Source organism: Haplochromis burtoni, unplaced genomic scaffold (assembly GCF_018398535.1).
Source record: "Haplochromis burtoni strain Fernald_Lab_line unplaced genomic scaffold, NCSU_Asbu1 Contig_164, whole genome shotgun sequence".
Taxonomy (NCBI): Eukaryota; Metazoa; Chordata; class Actinopteri; order Cichliformes; family Cichlidae; genus Haplochromis; species Haplochromis burtoni.
In genome coordinates, this window is record NW_024582525.1 from 729,345 (window position 1) to 748,764 (window position 19,420).

The 19,420-nt window shown below is 39.0% G+C and overlaps 1 protein-coding gene across 7 annotated transcripts in view; it reads left to right on the forward strand.

Moving 5' to 3' along the window:
- mef2aa (myocyte enhancer factor 2aa) overlaps positions 1-13,941 on the forward strand; it is a 70,206-nt gene extending 56,265 nt beyond the window's left edge. For 4 of the 7 annotated variants that reach the window (XM_005933043.2, XM_005933042.3, XM_005933046.3 and 1 more), the window contains 5 exons: positions 5,723-5,907; positions 7,398-7,421; positions 9,153-9,282; positions 9,457-9,580; positions 9,771-13,941. In XM_005933043.2, the coding sequence (XP_005933105.1) occupies positions 5,723-5,907; positions 7,398-7,421; positions 9,153-9,282; positions 9,457-9,580; positions 9,771-10,107 (800 nt within the window). In that variant the 3' untranslated portion in view covers positions 10,108-13,941. The remainder of the gene's footprint in view (positions 1-5,722; positions 5,908-7,397; positions 7,422-9,152; positions 9,283-9,456; positions 9,581-9,770) is intronic. The other 3 variants (XM_005933051.3, XM_005933050.3, XM_005933048.3) reach the window with 2 other exon arrangements.
- The last annotated feature ends 5,479 nt before the right edge of the window (positions 13,942-19,420 follow it).

Below are 19,420 nucleotides of genomic sequence, written 5' to 3' on the forward strand. Positions count from 1 at the left end.
TTCTGAGATGAACTGAAGCCTGTTGGCTAAGAAGTATTGGTGAAAATTAGGCAGATCTAATCCTCCTCTATCCTTGGTTCTTTGTAGCGTTTTTAAGCTAATACGCGGGGGTTTATCTTTCCAAAGGAATTTGGAAATATATGAATCCAGAGATCTGAACCAATCTTGTGATGGTTTGTTAGGGATCATCAAAAATAAGTAATTTATTTTTGGCAAGATCATCATTTTTATAGTGGCGACCCTTCCCATGAGTGATATGGGTAAAGATTTCCATCTAGTCAGATCGCCTTCTACTTTCTTTAGAAGTGGGATGTGGTTTAATTTAGTTAAGTCTGAAAGCTTAGGAGAGACATTAATACCTAAATATTTAATATTTCCGGATTGCAGTGGGGCAGAGGAAGAATTATGGAAGGAGCAGTTAATGGGGAGAACTGTAGATTTTGGCCAGTTAATTGAATAATCTGAAACTCTTGAAAACCAGTTTATTAAAGTAATTACCTCAGAGAGGTTGGTTTGTGTGTTTTGCAGAAAAAGCAACACATCATCCGCATAGAGACTGATTTTATGTTCTATGTTCTTACATTTTATGCCCTTAATTGTTGTAGCCTGTCTAAATGCTGCTGCTAGAGGTTCGATAAAAATTGCAAAAAGTGAAGGGGAGAGTGGGCATCCCTGTCTGGTGCCCCTCAGGAGACAGAAGCTGGAGGATGTCTGGTCATTTGTTCTGATACGAGCTGTTGGGGAATTGTATAATATTCTTATCCAGTTTATAAAGAGTTTCCAAAACCAAATTTGTGTAAAGTTGCGAATAAAAATTTCCAGTTAACTCTGTCAAATGCTTTTTCTGCATCTAGAGATAATATTATGGTTTCGATGTTTTTATCGTATGAGTAGTCTATTAAATTAAGTAATCTACGAGTGTTTGTTGAGGAGTGCCGACCTTTTATGAAACCAGTTTGGTCAGGATGAATTAAGAGGGGGGTCATTTTCTCTAATCTCTTTGAGAGAGCTTTGCAGATTATTTTAAGGTCTACATTTAAAAGAGAAATTGGACGATAGCTTGAGGGATAAAGGTCTTTGCCTGGTTTTAGCAGAACTAATGTTTGCAGAATTCATATTTGGATGGTAGTCTGCCATTTTCCTGATTTCCTGAACATTCGTGGAATACTGGTGCCAAAATTGTCCAGAATTCTTTGTAGAATTCTGCAGGGAAGCCGTCTGGACCTGGAGCCTTATTATTGGGCATACTTATCAGGGCTTCCTGGAGTTCACTTGGCGTCAGTGGCGAATCCAGTTCCATTGCTTGACTGTCTAGTAATTTTGGAAGAGTTACGTTGTCAAGAAACAGATCAATTTCATTTTTAGATGGGTTTATTTGTGGTGAGTATAAAGTTTCATAGAAATCCCTAAAAATGTTGTTTATTCTTCCAGGATCATATATTGTGTTCCCCGATAAATCTTTAGCAGCACATATAGTTGTTTTTTCTTTATTTATTTTTAGCTGGTTAGCTAGAAATCGACCTGATTTGTTACTGTGTTCAAAATTCTGCAAGCGAAGTCTTTGTATAAGGAATTGTGTTTTTTTATTAATAGTTTCATTTAATTCTAGTTTTGTTTTGCATATTTTGTTCAATGTTTCCTGATCTTGGTTGGCATCGCTAGGCATTCTTCTAAGGATTTATTTTAATTAGAGATGGACCGATCCGATATTACAGTATCGGTATCGGTCTCGATACTGACGTAAATTACTGGATCGGATATCGGAGAGAAATAAAAAATGTAATCCGATCCATTAAATATCAAAAAAGCACCTCACAAAACTTGCGACACGGCGTAACTCAGGCTCATAACCGTAGCACGTCGGAGCAGTGTGCTCACGTGATAGAGCGGCTGTGTGTATTTGTAGCCTCCCTACCAAACCAGCAAGTGCTGTAAGTTTCTCTGAATGTTTGTAAAGCATTCCCACGTTAAGCTTAACAACCGATATATGGAGCGACTGCCTCTTCTCTCTCCCTCCCTCTCCTGCTGCTACTTCAATCATGAAACTGCTTAATGATCAGCTGATCGGCTTTTCTGTCGCGAGTCCGTCTCTCTTGTTTGTTTTTGGCCCACTTTGCACCAGAAAGAGGAAACCAGCGGCTGAACAACAGCAGCACGTTTAAGCTTGATAAGCTGTTGTTAGAATTTATTTAATATTACTTTCTACACCAGGATCTTTTTCTACGTAGCTGACGGCTGGTAACTGTGCAGGGGCGGATCTAGCAAAGTTTAGCCAGGGGGGCCGATAGGGCATTAACAGGGAAAAGGGGGCACAAAGACATACTTTTCTTTCTTATTCTCATTTAAAATGTCGAGCTTTTAATAAATAATTATCTGAATCTTACACCCAAAGTTTTAATCTGATGTAAAATATATAGAAGTCCATTACTGTATATAGTAACTGTTAAGTCTAATATACCCTAGTAAGCTATAGTACTTTTTCCTTTGGGAAGGTACCATCTGTGCAGTCTGCAATTCTGTTGAAGAAAGATGTTGAATCTATTTAATTATTCTTGAAAAATAATTCATTTCTCTCCATTTTTTTTTCACACTGCATCAAATTAAAGTTGATTACGTGGATTAAGCATCATGAGGTGGGGGTGGTTCCCTATTTTTTTTTTGCTGGGAGTTTGCAGCCCTATTAGTTAGGTTGCTTAATATTTCTGCTAAGTACTCTTTAAAATACCAGAATAGGAAGGATGGAGTAGGTTTAAGTTTATTAGATTGATCAGTGTTGCTGAACTATGAAATATTTTGTGGGCAGTGTATTTTTTACATACAGGTATAACAGAATAGCTTTAGTGTTGTTGTTTATTTAAACTTGAGTATGAACTTATACAAAATGGAGCAAGATATTAAAAAACTGTTTTATTGATTAAAAACACACTATATCAGATTCATATCGGTATCAGCAGATATCCAAATTTATGATATCGGTATCGGACATAAAAAAGTGGTATCGTGCCATCTCTACTTTAAAGTAGGCTGTTTTTAATAATGAAAGTTTGTTTCCATGGCACAAAAAGGACATACTTAAACAACATAATAAACCAACTATAACACAAGCCAGTCAAGCTGAACGCTCGCGTTACCTGCATATGTGCAATCATTTCTTTTCATGTGAAAAGACTCTGTACTCTAATCTCGTGATCCTTTCTATCTTTTCCTTTGCTATTTGTTGTTTTTTTTTTTACTTGTGTGCTTGTGCTGTGGCCACTATGAATGATGTGATATTCTTGTGTCAAACAGCTGTGGAGATTTTTCACTGATAAATAAACCATCATGGCCACCAACAGAACCTTAGTGCTAGTATGACTACAAGTGCTAAGAATATGCAAGTTGTATCTTACGTAGCTTGCAGGTATGAAACAAACATCTCTGAAGGAACCTTCTTGCAGTTTTAGCAAAGCTGCAACCTTAAGCCTGAAGTGTTTTCAGACAAAAAAACAGTTAAACCAGATTAATAAAATTAAGCAGATTATCATGAGAAAGACATAATGAAATATATATATAGATAAATGTATAAATATATATGCAAGTGCATGAAAACATAAAGCATACATGGAAATTTAACCCACAAACATTATTGTAATGTGGACACATTTTAAAACAATGAATGAATCCTTTATTTAAACAGCCTATTTGAGCTGAAGATCAATGAGCTACATAATAAAACAATACATTATGCACGCAATTGAGAAAAACATATGCAAGTTAAATTTGATGTTAAACCAAGAAAAATCATTTATGTCTTCTTTTGGCTATATATATGTGTGTGTCACCAGATGATTATTACTTGATATACGTTTTGAGTTGGATTTTTGATATTAGGGAATAAAAACAAACTAAACCAAAGCAAGGATTACATTTTGATATTTTACTGCAAAGCATTATTAGAAAACAATGTTACGTCAGACAGTTTTGGCTGCGAAGGTTGGCCTCCAATGCTGCAAGACAAATCTCTGATGTGAAAAAGGCCTTTAGTCATTTCCATCGTGTTGTTTTTCCTCAGCGTTACAAGGCAGACTTCTGTCAAAGTAAAATATTCGAGCTCACTGATTGCTATCAGCGAGGTCTTTATTTGCCAAATTGCCAAATTGAAATCCATTTCTTTACATGAAATTCTATTTGTACTCATTGCTCCTCATTCCCACTGAATGACTTCTTCCATGCTTTTAATCAGGCTCGCTATTTTTGGGGCTTTGGACATTTAATCTGCTAATTCTGTAAACATTGTTGTCTTGCAGCAGCGTAGTCTTATATGATCAAAGTGAAGGCTGATGGCAGTAGCTGCTTGCATATACTGTTGATTCAGCGGTGAGATACTATTGTGCACTTCATAACTGTTTATTTGACCTTGAATTGTTGCTGGCCTTATCTGTAGTCAGACGGGCTATTGTTCCATTATGTTCCTATGTAAGAGTCTACTTGTTGCGCACACACTTTGTGTTTCACTGGGATAAACTGAACACAATAGAGAAATCAGCAACTTGTTGAAGTGTTACTGATCTGTTGATGCAGTGCTAGATATCATTAATTCCTTCTTCCCTTTGTTTTCAGGATTTCCGAGTGTGTTTTTCTTAAAGTATAGTTTTTCTTTCCAGACTTACGTCAAATAAAGTGAGGCTAAGCTTCAAGTGCACCTGAAATCTTACTTTTGTTTGGTTATTGTTTTCATAAGAATTCAGCAGTCCGTTTTTTTTTATCAGAGCTCTTTTGTGTGAAATCTGCAGAATCTCACTGCAGATCTTGTGCAGATGAGTCATACAGTGTCTTGTGGTTCAAAATAAGGTACTGTAGCATGATAGAAATGGGAAGAACACATCTTTATGTGAAACGTGTTTTAAAAAGAAAATGCTTAATGGATGCAGACACTTTATGGTGATTTAGAAATTTTCAGTTTTGTTTCGGAAAGATTTATTTTAATTGAGAAACTACCAAAAACATATTTCTTTAAAAAAAAAAGTCCTAATAATAATAATAACTATAAGCCGTTCTCTGTATTGTGGCATTTATTGTAGCTTTAACACCTTTTTATAAGATTTATATTTAATATTGGTTCAATACGATTACTTCTTTCATTTTCGATCGGTCCACACCCAGTGGATATAGCGATGTTTTTCAAGGGTGGTTGTCCAATGAGAAAAGGGAGAGGGAGTTCCTAAAATAAGTTGTTGGAACTCAAGAAAATAACTTCCTAAAATTAGTTGAATTGTTCTCAAGAAAAGGAAATGACTAATGATCATGAATGCCTAGGTGTGAATGGTGTGGGGATAGTCTAGCACATGCTGCTGTTTGTGTGCACAGTGAAAAACAACAAAGAACAACATTTTATTGTTCTTATTCAATTGTAATGGCCTCAGCTATTTCTTTTAAGCAGTCACAGTACATTTGCCAGTGAACTGCTCCTCGTCCCAAGATGCAAAGAATTGGCTTTGATGTAATCATTCACAGTAAAAATAAAGGGCTCATCAATTTTGAAATGGACATTTTATTTTTGTAAATGTGCAGGATAATTATCCCAGTCTATTAAAACTTCCCAGAGGGTTGGAAACACTTAACGCTGCATGCTGCAGCAAGCTGGAAAACAACACAGCGCGAGAGGTTTGGTTGATGACTGGGAGTGTTGTCAGTCACAGTGCATGGTTTGATGATGTGTTTCTGTTGCTGTGCACATCTGCAGGAAATGGTTTTGTTAACCCCAGGGGCTCTCCAGGCCTCCTCAGCACAGCCAGTGGCAATGGCCTGGGTAAAGTCATGCCCACCAAGTCTCCGCCACCCCCTGGAGGGAACATGGGAATGGGAAGCCGCAAGCCAGACCTGAGGGTTGTTATCCCTCCATCAAGCAAAGGGATGATGCCCCCGCTGGTGAGTAGAGAGCACACCACTGCACACGAGTATCACTAGCTGAAGCACCTTTAAATATCTCTGCTGCAGGGCAGAGCAGAGCTTTGTTTGGTGTCTTTATCAAGCCCTTCGTAGCAGAACACTTTGCCTGGATTTTGCCCAAACATGTTTTCGATGTTATCACAAAACGTAGCGTGGTGTTCAGCTGAGGTTTCCGCCTCACTTGAACACTTGAACTCAGGACTTTTATTTATCTGAGAAGTGGGGCTCAGTGTGGTAGCGTAAGTGTCTGAGATGTGTTCACCTCTATTTCAGTGTGGACCGAACCATGGATCTGCACCCTTCCTCCATTATTCACATTCATTCTGAGGCCTATAAAAACAATAATAAGAAGAAAGCTTCAGGGTGCCCTGATCGTAGCAAACACATGAGGTTTAAGCGGACCCTCGGAGTCACGAATCGACATTCAGAAAACTGTAAAAGGGGGGTTGGGGCGGGATTTAAAGACAGTGGCAAGCAAATACCCTGATTCACCTCTGTGTGTTGTTTGTGGTGTCAGTAACAGGAGCCTTTCCAGAAAACCGATGTGTTTTGTAAATAAACCTCTGGTTACTGTGGCTGCTCCTCCTTTGCTGAGCCTCAGCTGGCCTGGAGCAGTGTTTAAACAACTGTGTGATACTGTGTCTGCTTGTGGAATACGTAGGAGTAGGACAGGTTGTGTTGCAAGAGGTGCAGGGTGGGAGGTCCTGTTCTGTCTGAGCCTACGAAGTATTTTCGACTGGTAGAGGCTGTTGAGGGCGTGGGCTGTGGCAGGTCTGCAGACAGCCTGTCATTAGGCCATAATGGTATTAAATTAATCACATCTCAGTGTGACAGAGTGTAGATGAAGACTTAATCAGGGGCCCAGGGTGTGAGCCAGATAATATCTTGTCGCCCTTGTCGTGTCTTCCTACCGCTATTGATTGAGTGTGGGTATTAAGAGCCCCGGCGTGGACACAGTATGTCCCACAGCACAGAAAAGATGGAAAATGGGCTTCTTGTTCTTCCTCCCAGCACAGGGGGGATTTTTAAGTGCACAGTACTAAGCAGCCATTATTGGTACCAGCGGAGAAGCTTCATTCGTAATTTCTGGTGATTATGATTTGATCTCAGTGCCACTCACAAATGTCAGCTCTCATTTGTGTAAGCTTCACTGACGTCCGACTGCTCCATCTTCTTTATTTACAAGACTGGAATTTTATAGCCCAACAAACCGGAGCACCAGCGCTTCATACCCACACGTGCTACGGTTTGGTGACAGCATGTATTTGCATTACATTTAAGAAAGCAAATTTAGCTGCTTTGTTCAAAGAGAGCGGGATTTACCAGTGATTGGTCACCAGAAGTTTTTATATTTATTATTGTCCCTTTTACTGTAAATTCCTGCACTTGTCACCTCCCCCCACCCCGAGCGATTTACAGCCGCTCTGCTGCTTTTCTGTAACTCTCTTCTTTTCTTCTGTTGAGGGCAGTCTGAGGAGGAGGAAATGGATTTGGTGAGTTTTGAGAAATGCCTGGGCAAATGGCTGCAATGTGAACGTGCTTCCGGTGATCACTGATGCTAGACTGAAGGCACCGCGCACACTGGAGACTGGCTCTCAGATCTCCCAGTGATAAGAAACAAGACATGGAAAAACAAAAACAACAACGACAAAAACATTAACACTGCATGCTTTGGGTTTGGCCTGTGAAAATTGCCTCGGCCTGTTAAATTGGCTCCTCTATTCCCAACACGTCAATGTTAGTCATATACCACCAGAGTTTATGTGTGAAAGTGTGTGTGTGACAGAGAAAGAGAGCGAGAGAAAGGAAGAGGGGGAGAAAGCAGATCAGTGATTACTTTTTAAAATTATTTTACGCATAGTTTCATGTTTTACAACTCAAAGAGTGATGAGTAAATTATAAATCATTTATATTTTTTAACCCAGAGAGGATTACATCATCTTACATGATATCACCTTACGAGATACTCGGTGAAGTCATCTGGCTGGAGAGTGTTGGAACAATGCGAGGAAGCCATCAACTGTAGATCATGATGCAATGGCGCTTCAAACACGACTGCTGGCAGCTGCACATATGTTTGTTACATTAAACACTGGGGAATTTTATAGTATTGTTCTAAACTTTTGCTGCGTTTCATTAGTGGATCTGCAACTCACTGCAGAGTTTACTGCATGACCACAACAAGCTGCATTTTTTTTGCGGACTGCATGCCAGTCACTGCACTAAAAACCACTGGGGCTCTGCTGTGTGTCACTCTGGGTGCTGATATGTGTCATATACGCATATATATATACATATACATAATATTCGGGTGTGAAACTGATCTCCAGACTCACTTTAATGGCTCACTCTGATTGTTTTTGCGGTGGACTCTTGTGGAGTGGAGCTTGCCCAAAACGAGTGTTCTTAACTCTTTAATAACACTAACAAAATGTATTTGTCGTGCTTTTAATTGCACATCAGCAATTCTGTACTGACGTCGGTCAGCTTTCTACTTTGAATAGCAGAATTCTACCTAAATTTATTGCAAAGCTCTCTCAACGTTTTTCTGTATATATTAAATATAAACGAATCTGTAGGTAATCAGACTAAATATATCAGTTTATCGTTAGGTGTCCTCATTTTTTAATCTACTTTCATAAACTTTTTAATGCACACAGTCAATAATAAATCAGAAAGAGCAGAACATTTACAGCAATGAAGCTACACTGCCACCTTGTGGCAGCTTTTATTATTACATGCACATTCTTGACACGACCTTTAGTACAGAATATGGAACACTTTGAAAAAAAATAGTCATTAAAAAAACTGGATCATTTGTAGCCTTTACATTAGGGACTTTTAACTTTGCCCAAGAGCTACTTTAGCGAAATGACTGAATCATCTGCAGTATTTATCAGGTAAAATAATAAAAGGATCAAAAGACAAACAAAGAAAGGATTTTGCTTTATTCAGTGACTACAGCTTCATTAAACTGAAAATGCTTTAGTTACATTTTGAAAACATTAGGCAGAGGTGAAAACTCATCAATAAGTCGTATTCAGTGCAGCCTGCCCTTGGCATTATATGGCTGATTTGGCACGCAGCCTCTAAGTCGAGTAACACGACGCTAAATGAAGTGTTTTAAATGATACTATTGGCACTGTTTAGCATCCAAGTGTGATATTTTTATAGTGCCATGTTTTGAGCTAAAGTATTTTCTTTGTTGTTTGTGTTTTTTGCAGAACACTCAGAGGATAAGCAGTTCCCAGTCCACCCAGCCGCTGGCTACTCCAGTCGTGTCTGTCACCACCCCCAGCTTACCCCCACAGGGCCTGGTCTACTCAGGCATGACCACCTCCTACAATCCTGCTGGTGAGTCTGGACTCGCTCACCCCCCTCCCAGACTGACAACAACCTTTTTGGCCGAGATTATTTGCACAACACGCTGTTGGTTCCTGCTCTTTTCTCAGTGGCACACAGTGTTGTAACTGAAATGCGAGTGAGTTCTCAGTGTGCGTGGTTGCTTTTTTTTTTTTTTTTTAACAGAGTACTCCCTGAGCAGTGCAGAGATCTCTTCCCTACAGGGCTTCAGCTCTCCTGGGCTCTCGCTGGGCTCCATGTCGGCATGGCAACAGCATCAACTGGGCCAAGCAGCTCTTAATTCTTTGGTGTGAGTAACACACTTACAAACAAAAGCACACTCTCCAGACGCCCTCACATAAAAGCAACACCCACTGTGCTCTGTGATATCATACTGAATCACACATCTACAGTCCTGGCTTTTCACATTATTTCAGTTCATATTTGTTCGCTCGTTGTTTTTGACCAAGAACAAAATGTCTCGCTTATCTTTGCTGCAGTGGCGGAGGTCACCTACCTCAGGGTTCCAACCTATCTATCAGCACCAGCCAGAGCATAAACATCAAGTCTGAGCCTATCTCACCGCCACGGGAGCGCGTCACCCCGTCTGGGTTCCCCTCACAGCAGCCGCAGCAAGGGTCCAGCCGACAGGAAGTTCTGGGACGTTCACCTGCCGACAGCCTCAGCTCGTCTTGTAGCTCATATGATGGCAGTGATCGTGAGGACCACCGGCCAGACTTCCACTCCCCGCTGGGGCTGGGCAGACCCCCTGCTGGCTCGGAGGACAGGGAGAGCCCATCGGTCAAGCGCTTGCGCATGGACACATGGGTGACATAAAGAGCTCTGATCAAGCCTCCAGTCACCAGCCGGTCAGAGAGAGAGGGAGGGGTTAGACATGGAGATAAAAGAGAGAGAAAGAGGGAAAAAGAGAGAGTGAGGGAAAGAGAGAGAAAGAGAGAGAGAGAGAGAGAGAGAGCAAGGGTCCTTACAGCTATCATTGTCATGCTATTATTCAACTCCACTTCAGTTTGTATGACTGAGATGTAATGTAATAAGACGTGTCAGGACATATCTAAAGTTAATTCTCAGACTGATAAAATAAGATTAAAAACTCAGCTAGGTGGACTGAATTATATGCACAAACAGGTGGTATCAGGTACTTGGTGCAATTCAGGAGACGCTGCAGAAGAAAGATGTTCAAAGAAAATCGTTAAACAATAGGCGGTGAATTACTTTAGTCACTGGTCTAGTCAGACACTTACATGTAGTTGCTGTTTTTGCTGTTGTGCTTGCAAGTTGCAAACAGTCAGAGAAAATTGTGTTGCTTTCAGGCTGAGGACCCGTGCATATGATATTTCACTGCAAGAACTGTCTTTAAAATCATGCTGTAATCACACAAGACCTTTATATTAAGTGGCCTCTCCTAATTTATTGACTGAGTGGATCAGGCGCGCATCAGTTTAAAGGACCAGTGTGTGGGATTTGGTAGAATTTAGCTGCGATGGTGTGTGTTGCAAATTGATCCCTCACTTTTCCCCTTCCGAGGCCGCCAATGTAGAAACGTGAAAGGTTTGTCCACGTTTGTCCCACATGACCGACTCCGTGGAAGAAAATACTGCTCTAATTATAAGCCACACTTCCCTCCCTTCAAAACGTAAAAAACAAATTCAATTACAGTTGACTACACACCAATTCAAACATGTTTGTGAATGCTGTAATATACGCCTGCCGTTGGATACTCAAACATCCAGCACACTGGTCCTTTTTATCGAAGTTACACAGGTATTTTGATCCTACAGTAAATCGTTGCAACAGTTGAGACTACTTTAGCGAATACGTGAAACATAAATGTCGGGGGTAAAAATGAGATAGGAGCAGAATCTATTGCAATAATGACAATAACTATTCATTTTATAATTTAAAAGATTAGGGTATGTAAATGTGCAATTAAGATAATGCCCAGTTGAGCTGGTGAGAAAGTCAGCATGTTCACGTTTGTGTAACAGTTCATCAGTAATATAAGCCAAAGCTGTTCTTTTGTGTTGTTTTGTACAGTTGCATTGATTTCTCCTAACAACTCACTCAAACGCACCGTTTCTTTCGTCACAGTTCTTATTTGTTATTGTGCTTTTAATATAGTTTAAAGTCATGTAAAACAGATCTTGAATCGATATCGAAAGCCATGAACATTTGCTGTTCTGTTTGTGTAATTGATCATTTGAGCCAAACGTCGTCTTTTGTTGTGTAAATAGCGACTTTAATATATATTACCAGGGTGTGAGTACATGCTGAATGTACTGTATGATCACCGTTTTCAAGGAAAGTATATTTTTGTGGTTTACAGCCAAGTTTACAAGAGTACACCCTTAAAGAAAAAGAAAAAAAAAGTAGATCATTCACTGGTCAATATTTACTATTATGTTAGTCTCTTTGAAAATGAATTGCCAACATAAAACTCCCATGTGTTTAGTTCCAGATGGCTAATTTGTTTTGTCTCTCTTTTTAGTGGTTTAGTGGTGATTGTTTGTCCTGATGACATTGTAATAACAATGCTGTGAGGTTGAAGTTCCACTATTTTCATATTTCTTAAGGATAATCACAAGGCTAGGGGAAATAGGGTTTCTTCTCACCTATTGTGCTGGCCTGTGTTAGCAGCTGCTGAATACACTGCCACCATTCAAATCCAAGGTCCAAGCCCTCACTGAGGAATAATCTATTGTTAATGCGTGTAGCTCAATTGAAAGACGCGTCATCTCTCAAGCCATTTCCGCTATCGTGCTATTGGTTCATGCAATTAAAGGAAGACACATGGACATGGCAGAAGTGGCTGCTGACCTTCGTACAAAACCAGTCATGCCTGTTCCCACGTGTAGTTGTAAATATGTAAGTCTGCTTGAACTGTCCGTCACAATTGCGTGCAAAAAACACCCATGTGTGTCATGAATTGGCTACGCAAACTTCATCTTATCTCCATTTCCCGTTAGAGTAGTGCAGCCTGAGGAACAGTGAAAATCTGAAGCTGTTGAGGTCATGTAAAGACAGGAGATGGTGTGCAGGGGGAGGGGCTGTGACTTGTTTTCTTCTTCATCCTCACTGGAAAGGAATCATTCAGCAGCCAAATCATAATAAAACACACTGACTGACTTCAATCTCACTGCTGAAAGGCACACATTTGTATGAGAAGTTTGCTGTACAAGACGAGTGTTGCTGTGTCTTCGCCATGGCTTTTCTTGTGTGCGTTTCTGAGGTTTCTGACCTATGCTGCCCCCATCAACAGCTCCATGGTTGCTCACATCTGTAATGATCTATGCAGTTAACCCCGATTCACATTAAACATACAGAATATGATGTCATTACAGGTCACGTTTAGTCTGCGGTGCATTAGGAAGACGAGTGTTAAAGACTGTTAGCCTCCTAAAGTGCCACAGAAGGAAGTTGCTGGAGTACAAGTTAGGTCTAATACATTTCATTAAATTATTTATTTGGATACCCTATGTCAATTTCCACATACTCACATGGTGTATAGTAATCCATAATGTAATGTAGTTTTAACACAGCTGGTGAGAATAGCAATAATAAAAGACTACAACGAAAACCATCTGCCTGTCTGGGCAGCATCACCTTGAAGTTGAGCACATATTTTAGCACTCGATAACATATCAGGGAATTTTGTAGTTGCTCTATCTATATGCACAGTTAGGAAAATGCCTTATCCCAAAGAGAAATGACACCGCTTTTACTTTCCCTCAGTAAAACAAAGACAATGCAGATTTCAAGCAAACATGACCAGACCTGCCTCGTCTCAGATAGGACACACGCAAGAAAACGCACGGCGAATGCACTGCGATACACTTTGCTCTTTTGGTCTCTGTCCAAGTTGTGCACAACTGATGAATGTGAAAGGAAAGGGTAATCAATGAACCTCTGTCGAGGACTTTCTTCACTTTGCTGTGCAAGAGTACACTGCTTTGCTTCACTGCTTTTATAAACAGAACTACGTGTTTGGTAAGTGTTTGTAGTTGATAGTTCACTTAACTAAAGAAGCTGTTTTCGGTTTGAATGCTCAGACCGTTTGGCGGCACAAGCTGGACTTTGTTGCCAATAATGACATTATTTGTTTCAGAATCAAAATAGATTTGAAGTTAATCTACATTTTATTTCCCTTGAATGTGTTCCTTTATTTTCAGCATAAATATTCAAGTGAACTTTTTATTAAACAATTAAGATACTATGCTAGATGTTGTACAAAATTTGTATTCTTCACAAAAGTACAAAATATTGGCTTTTAATGTGTAATTTAGGTTATCTCTCTTATTCTGTATAAAATGAAGTAAACAACTCTTTCATAGAATTTGTTCTCCTGTGAAGTCCCAAACAGTAGAAACTGTCAACTTTATTAAACACCTCAGTGTATGCTCAGTCTGATCTCACTGTCTATTTATCTTTGAATTATGCAAAGACTTTTTTTTCCTCGTCTCTTATATCGGTGTACTATATTTATTTGGTTCACTGGGCCCACTGCCATTGTCAATTTGATGCAAGATGAACAGGCAGCACATTGCTTCTAAAAACTTGAAAAAACCCAGAATTTATATAAGAAATGTTTCATTTCCAGTTTGTGTATTTTAAAATCATATTAATTTCCAATGAAAAAGTAGGACTACTGCACTGGAAAACCCCCCAAATAACTGCCCATTGAATCCAATCATGTGTGATCACGTGTAATATTAAGTAATTTTCTGCCTATGCATTAACTTCTACATAGATTTTATTTTATATATTGTATATGATTTGGAAATTTGTATTTACTACAATGAAAATCTTCCATGTATTGCAATGAAGAATCTCTAAGTTTGTCAAGTTAATACAACAATATTATTGTTAGAACAGCTACAAGTTATATATAGTAGAAACCATATTTTTTGCATTCAGCTGTTACAGGCACCAGTAGAGAACAGTGTATTTGCATGCTATTGCCTGCAGGAGGCACTGCAGTACAATGAATTAGTCAATAGTTTGCTGGGCCGTTACTAAAGCAGGGGAATGTACTGCAAAGGAAAACTAGTTTATTCCATCTCTCTTGATCTACTTTGACTAAAGCTTCTTATTAGTGGGCTCTATATTAATTTTATGTCTACTATACAAATGTGTATGTGGAAGATGGGAGATGACAGACGTTATGAGCCATCAATATATGAATATGAGGTTAAATGGACACACCAAAAAGTAAGGGAAAAATAAAATGTAAAAAAACAAAACAACACAAGTATAGGCTTTAACATGACAATGAGAAGGGGAAAAAAAACAACAAAAAACCATTTGGGGACTGAATCACTGATCACACCAAAAGTCAAAGTTAAAATTGTCATATTTTTATATATTGAGACATTATTTGGAAAGTGAATTATTGTTATAAGTTTGATATTTTTAGTGTTGTTCCTTACCTTTTGAGGCTTTTTGAAAAAAGGAAAGTTCTACAGAATTTCAGTAGAATACTAAACACACCCCATGATTCAACAGCTTTTGCAACAAAAAGTCGAAGTAATTGCTTCCTTTGTGACTTTATCAGTCTCTCACATTGTTGTGGAGGAATTTTTCCCACTTTTCATTACAACATTTCAGTTTCAGTTGATTAAGGTTTGCAGTCATTCATTTATGCACACGTCTCTTAAACATTTCAATCAAATTGAGGTTTAGACTTTGACGGGACTATTGCAACACCTTGATTCTTCTTCTTTTTAGTTATTCTGTTATAGATTTGCTGGTGTGTATGTAATCGTCGCTCTATAGTTTCAGTTGTAGTTAAACTTTATCAGAGGAGTTCATGGTCAACTCAATGACTACAAGGTGCCCAGGTCCCATAGCTAAAAGATAATCATCACACCTCCACCACCATGATGCAAGGTTTATGCTGATATGCTGTGTTTGGATTCCATGGCTCTGTGCATCATGGCAAAACTGCTCTACTTTGGTCTTATCTGTTCAAAGGAAATCGTGTACAAAGTTTTGTGTTATGTTTGGATGCTATGCTTCCAAATCAACGCGTATTTGTTCAGTCTTTTTCTAATTTCTGCCATGGACTGAGGCCTGTAGAGTCTGAGGCATAGTTCTCAGTTTTGTTTTGTTTTTTTTTAATTTCTCTGAACATTGTATGGTCTTACTTTGGAGAGGATTTGCTGGGAAGACCATTCCGGAGAAGACCATGTTACTGTGTTAACATACCTGGATGCTTCAGACAGAAAACCAAACCCTCTGCTTTTGTAAAGGTTGTTGGTTCTCACTTAGCAGCTGAAACCTACCCTCTTAAATCCCATGGAAGCAGTAAGAGTTTTGTTTTTCACAGGACTACACAGTGTTTTTGCAACAGACTTTCATTCCTGACAGCAGGAAAATCACAGGTGGAGCTGATGACATTAATGACTCATGACTCAGTTCCAATCAATGTCCTTGTAAACCGTGACCCTGCAGCAACATACGTAATAGCAGGGCCTCCCATAAATGGAATGCAGACATCTTTAATACACCTGTTCCTTTCTAGTCATGGCAAGTCAAAGTGTTTATTAGTGGGTGGGTCCATTTAGAGGACAACTCTGTATATTTTTACTATATTTTCATCTGCCACCTGCACTTGCTAGTTACTTGCCAAATTGTAAACAAACCGATTCTTCTATTGCACTTTACTACTTGAGCACCTTAAACAACATGCCCCATTCACTCATTCATTTTCTACACTTTTTTTTTAACATCTAGGTGATTTCTAGCTAACATTCTCACACATTAGTTTGGATGAACACATCAGGAGCAACACAGGCCTCAGTATCTCCAATCTCAAATTGGAAGGTCATCTTCTAATCCCCTCGATTAGTGGATGACCTGCTCTACCTCCTGAGCCACAGGTCAGCACAGGCTTGAAAATAATTACCTCTCCTACAACAGATTAAATAGTTACAGTTTTAACCCATTTGACCACTGACAATGTTTAAATCTTAAGCTCAAACCCTGGTAAAAACAATTTCTTTACTTTTACTTTCATCACTTTGAATGCAGTTTGTGTGTGTGTGTGTGTGTGTGTGTGTGTGTGTGTGTGTGTGTGTGTGTGTGTGTGTGTGTGTGTGTGTGTGTAAAGGATTACTTACAGGGAGGTATTGTCAAACAAGTAAAAAATCCTGAAAGGTCATTTCCCCATGGCAAACTATCAAACTGTTCACTCAGTGTTACATATTAGTTTGTTAACACTGCCCAGCTGCACAGTTCTAACATTAGCATTTTATTGCCCAGGTATTGACTAAGGTACCATTATTAAGGTAAGAAAAAAAAAAACATGCAGGTAATTGTTACAACCTGTATCAGCGAAAGACAGATTATGATTTTATTTTACACTTTGAATCTTGAGGTTTTTGCACACGTTCTCCGTGTGATTCCTTGATTTCTTAAACAGGCAGCTGGAGTCTGATGGTTGGGAAAGGTTGGGTCACATTTCACTGCGTGTTATACTTGTATAACTATGTACGTGACAAATAAAAGGATCTTGAATCTTGAAGCAGTGGGAACAGTTCAGTGCATCAAATATCCATTAGAGTATAGTTCTGAATCATAGATGTTAGGCTGAGCAATTACTGCTCGAAGTATAGAACCGACTTTTGTCCGCTGGTTGATTTTAAATGTGCTGGCCAAAATTTTCTCTCTGAATTAAAGTCGACTTTCTCTAGAAAACTCTGCTTTTTCACATCTTGTGTAGGCAGGGTCTCATCATCCATTTATGTACAGAACTGTTATTACAGTGTAATCTCTAATCAGATGCTCAGATTACCTGAGAGGGAAACAACAAAATCCTGCACTTCCTTAAGTGCATGTAAACATGGGTGTAGTTAAAGTTTGAGTGGGGAAGGTGGGATGTGTGTGCATTTGGGGTGTGGGTCATAGACTCTACAATCTAACCACTGTAGAAAATCTGAGGCATTATACTGTTATATGTCACACATTTAAATATTCATTTCCATAAAATCATTAAGGTAGAATGGAAAACTGAATCAGGTTGTCAGTTATCAGGGGAATGAGTCTGAAAAATGCATACTTGTTAAATTAATTGTTGAATACATGGTCAAACAGTGGTCACAGACACCATAAACATTGGACAGCATCAACACCTTTTGGATTAATCCTTAGTGTTAGTGTTGGAGGGGTCATTTATCAGCTAAGCTATCTAGACTGGTTAACAAGTTTCATTAATAAACTGTGTGGGTTCAACAGAGACACAATCATCAAATCTGAAGCAAAGGATTGTCTGCACCACACGGCAACTCAAAACATTACTCAGCTAGTCCTTTAAAAATGCTGCGCAAGATTAGAACAGCATGCATTAAAACACTCACTTCATAGCGGAGGTGAGGCCTAATGAGACTGGAAGGCCACCTGCCATTCAATATGGCCACAGCCTTAACTCAGTTATGCAAAATGTACTCACTCAGAGTTGTTATGAAGGGATAAACTAGACTCCATCTCTTTTCTTTTTTGGTACCAGGTTAAATCCCTTGTGGAAAGAGCCACAAGTGGCACCTAGAGGAACTACAGTTTTTTGGCACTTTATTCCTGGACTCCATTTTTCTCCATGTTTGAAACTTGGTTAAGGTGCTATCATATTTAATTAGTCAAAGACATTCATTAAAAAAATAAAAAATAAACAAACAAAAATGTAGTTTATTCCAATGTGAAGTAAAAACGAATGAGTTTGTGAATCTCAACATTGTTTTCGTGGTTTTTGTAATGCGTTTTTTAATTTAAAAATGAAGAGCATGCATGTATATCCTCATTATAAGAAGACCAGTAACTTAGCAATAAAAATAAAAATTAACTGACAATTTCAGTTTTATGATGAGGATTTTACTAATGAACAACACAGGTGAACCTAAAATAAATATTATTTTGCACCTTCAGCTAGGACATAATAAGGTCTGAGCAAAATTCTGCTTTATTCTGACTTAACAGCGCTTAAAAGCTTCTTCTGGCGACTTTTTGGGAACTGGTGTTGTGATGTAAGCGCGGATATTCATGTGATAGACTCGCGGCCTGCCCACCGCTCCCTGGAATTAGATAAGCGTTTGAGAAAATGGATGGATAAATTGAAATCAACTGAAAACTGCTAGATCATAGCTGGAGACCCAGGTATCATCCACGATCCATCCAGGTGATCCTTCACGCAAAATTTAGTCAGTCAGAAAAAGACGTTACTGTTAAAGTGAAACAGCAATGTGCACACAGTGCAAGCGCTCGGTGTTCAGGGAGCAATCCGATAGGTGAGCATAACATTGTCTGCAAATGCCCAAGAAGCTGAACTTAAAAGGGGAATGCCCAGGATCAGGTAAGATTTACATTTTTTGGGCGCATTCTTGAAATTTGGCACACCGTGTTCAGGAAATCTTGCGCAGGAATATGGCCAAATCATCTTGCCCTTTTTCCTCCATCAACTGTCAGTTGTAATAATGCAAAGGTGCAACCACTTTATTTGCAGCCAAACAGGCCTCATTTCATTCATTAACTCGACTCTGCAATCTCATGTTTAAAACATCTGTACTTTCTGCCACATATTCACTGTCTTTGGGACAACAGCTTTTGAAAATAGCCACAGTTATATAATTATTTTTAGATGATGGAGTTCCTCATTTTTCAAGCCAGCCAGTGATCATCATTGTGTCTGGCTGCTCTGCTGCTTTAGTGAAAAACGGCTCTATGAGTTGTGGCCTCCCTGGTATCTAGCTGAGCAAGATTGCCGTGCGGGCTCTTTTTGAGAAATTTTAAACAAATATCCTCATATGTGGTTCTCATTTGTCTTAGAAACAAAAATCAGGTTAAAAAAAAAATCTGGTAAATCTTTGTTTTTACATTCATCAGGTCCCAATCAGCCCAAATATCAAAGAGAAATGAAAAATGCATGCCATGGAAGAGTTTGGGTCTCAGGAGGTTAATGGTGTTGTGCACATTTTGAGCATATCTCGTAATCGAAGTAACTCTGGGCCAATTGTAATCCAGCTAAGAATCAGATTGTTAGCCTACCACTAGCAGCTAGGTCAGTTACTGCCAGTACATCTACTGTAATTTTACTTTACTTTACTTTATATCAATATAATATTGATACTCTTAAATACGAAGAAAA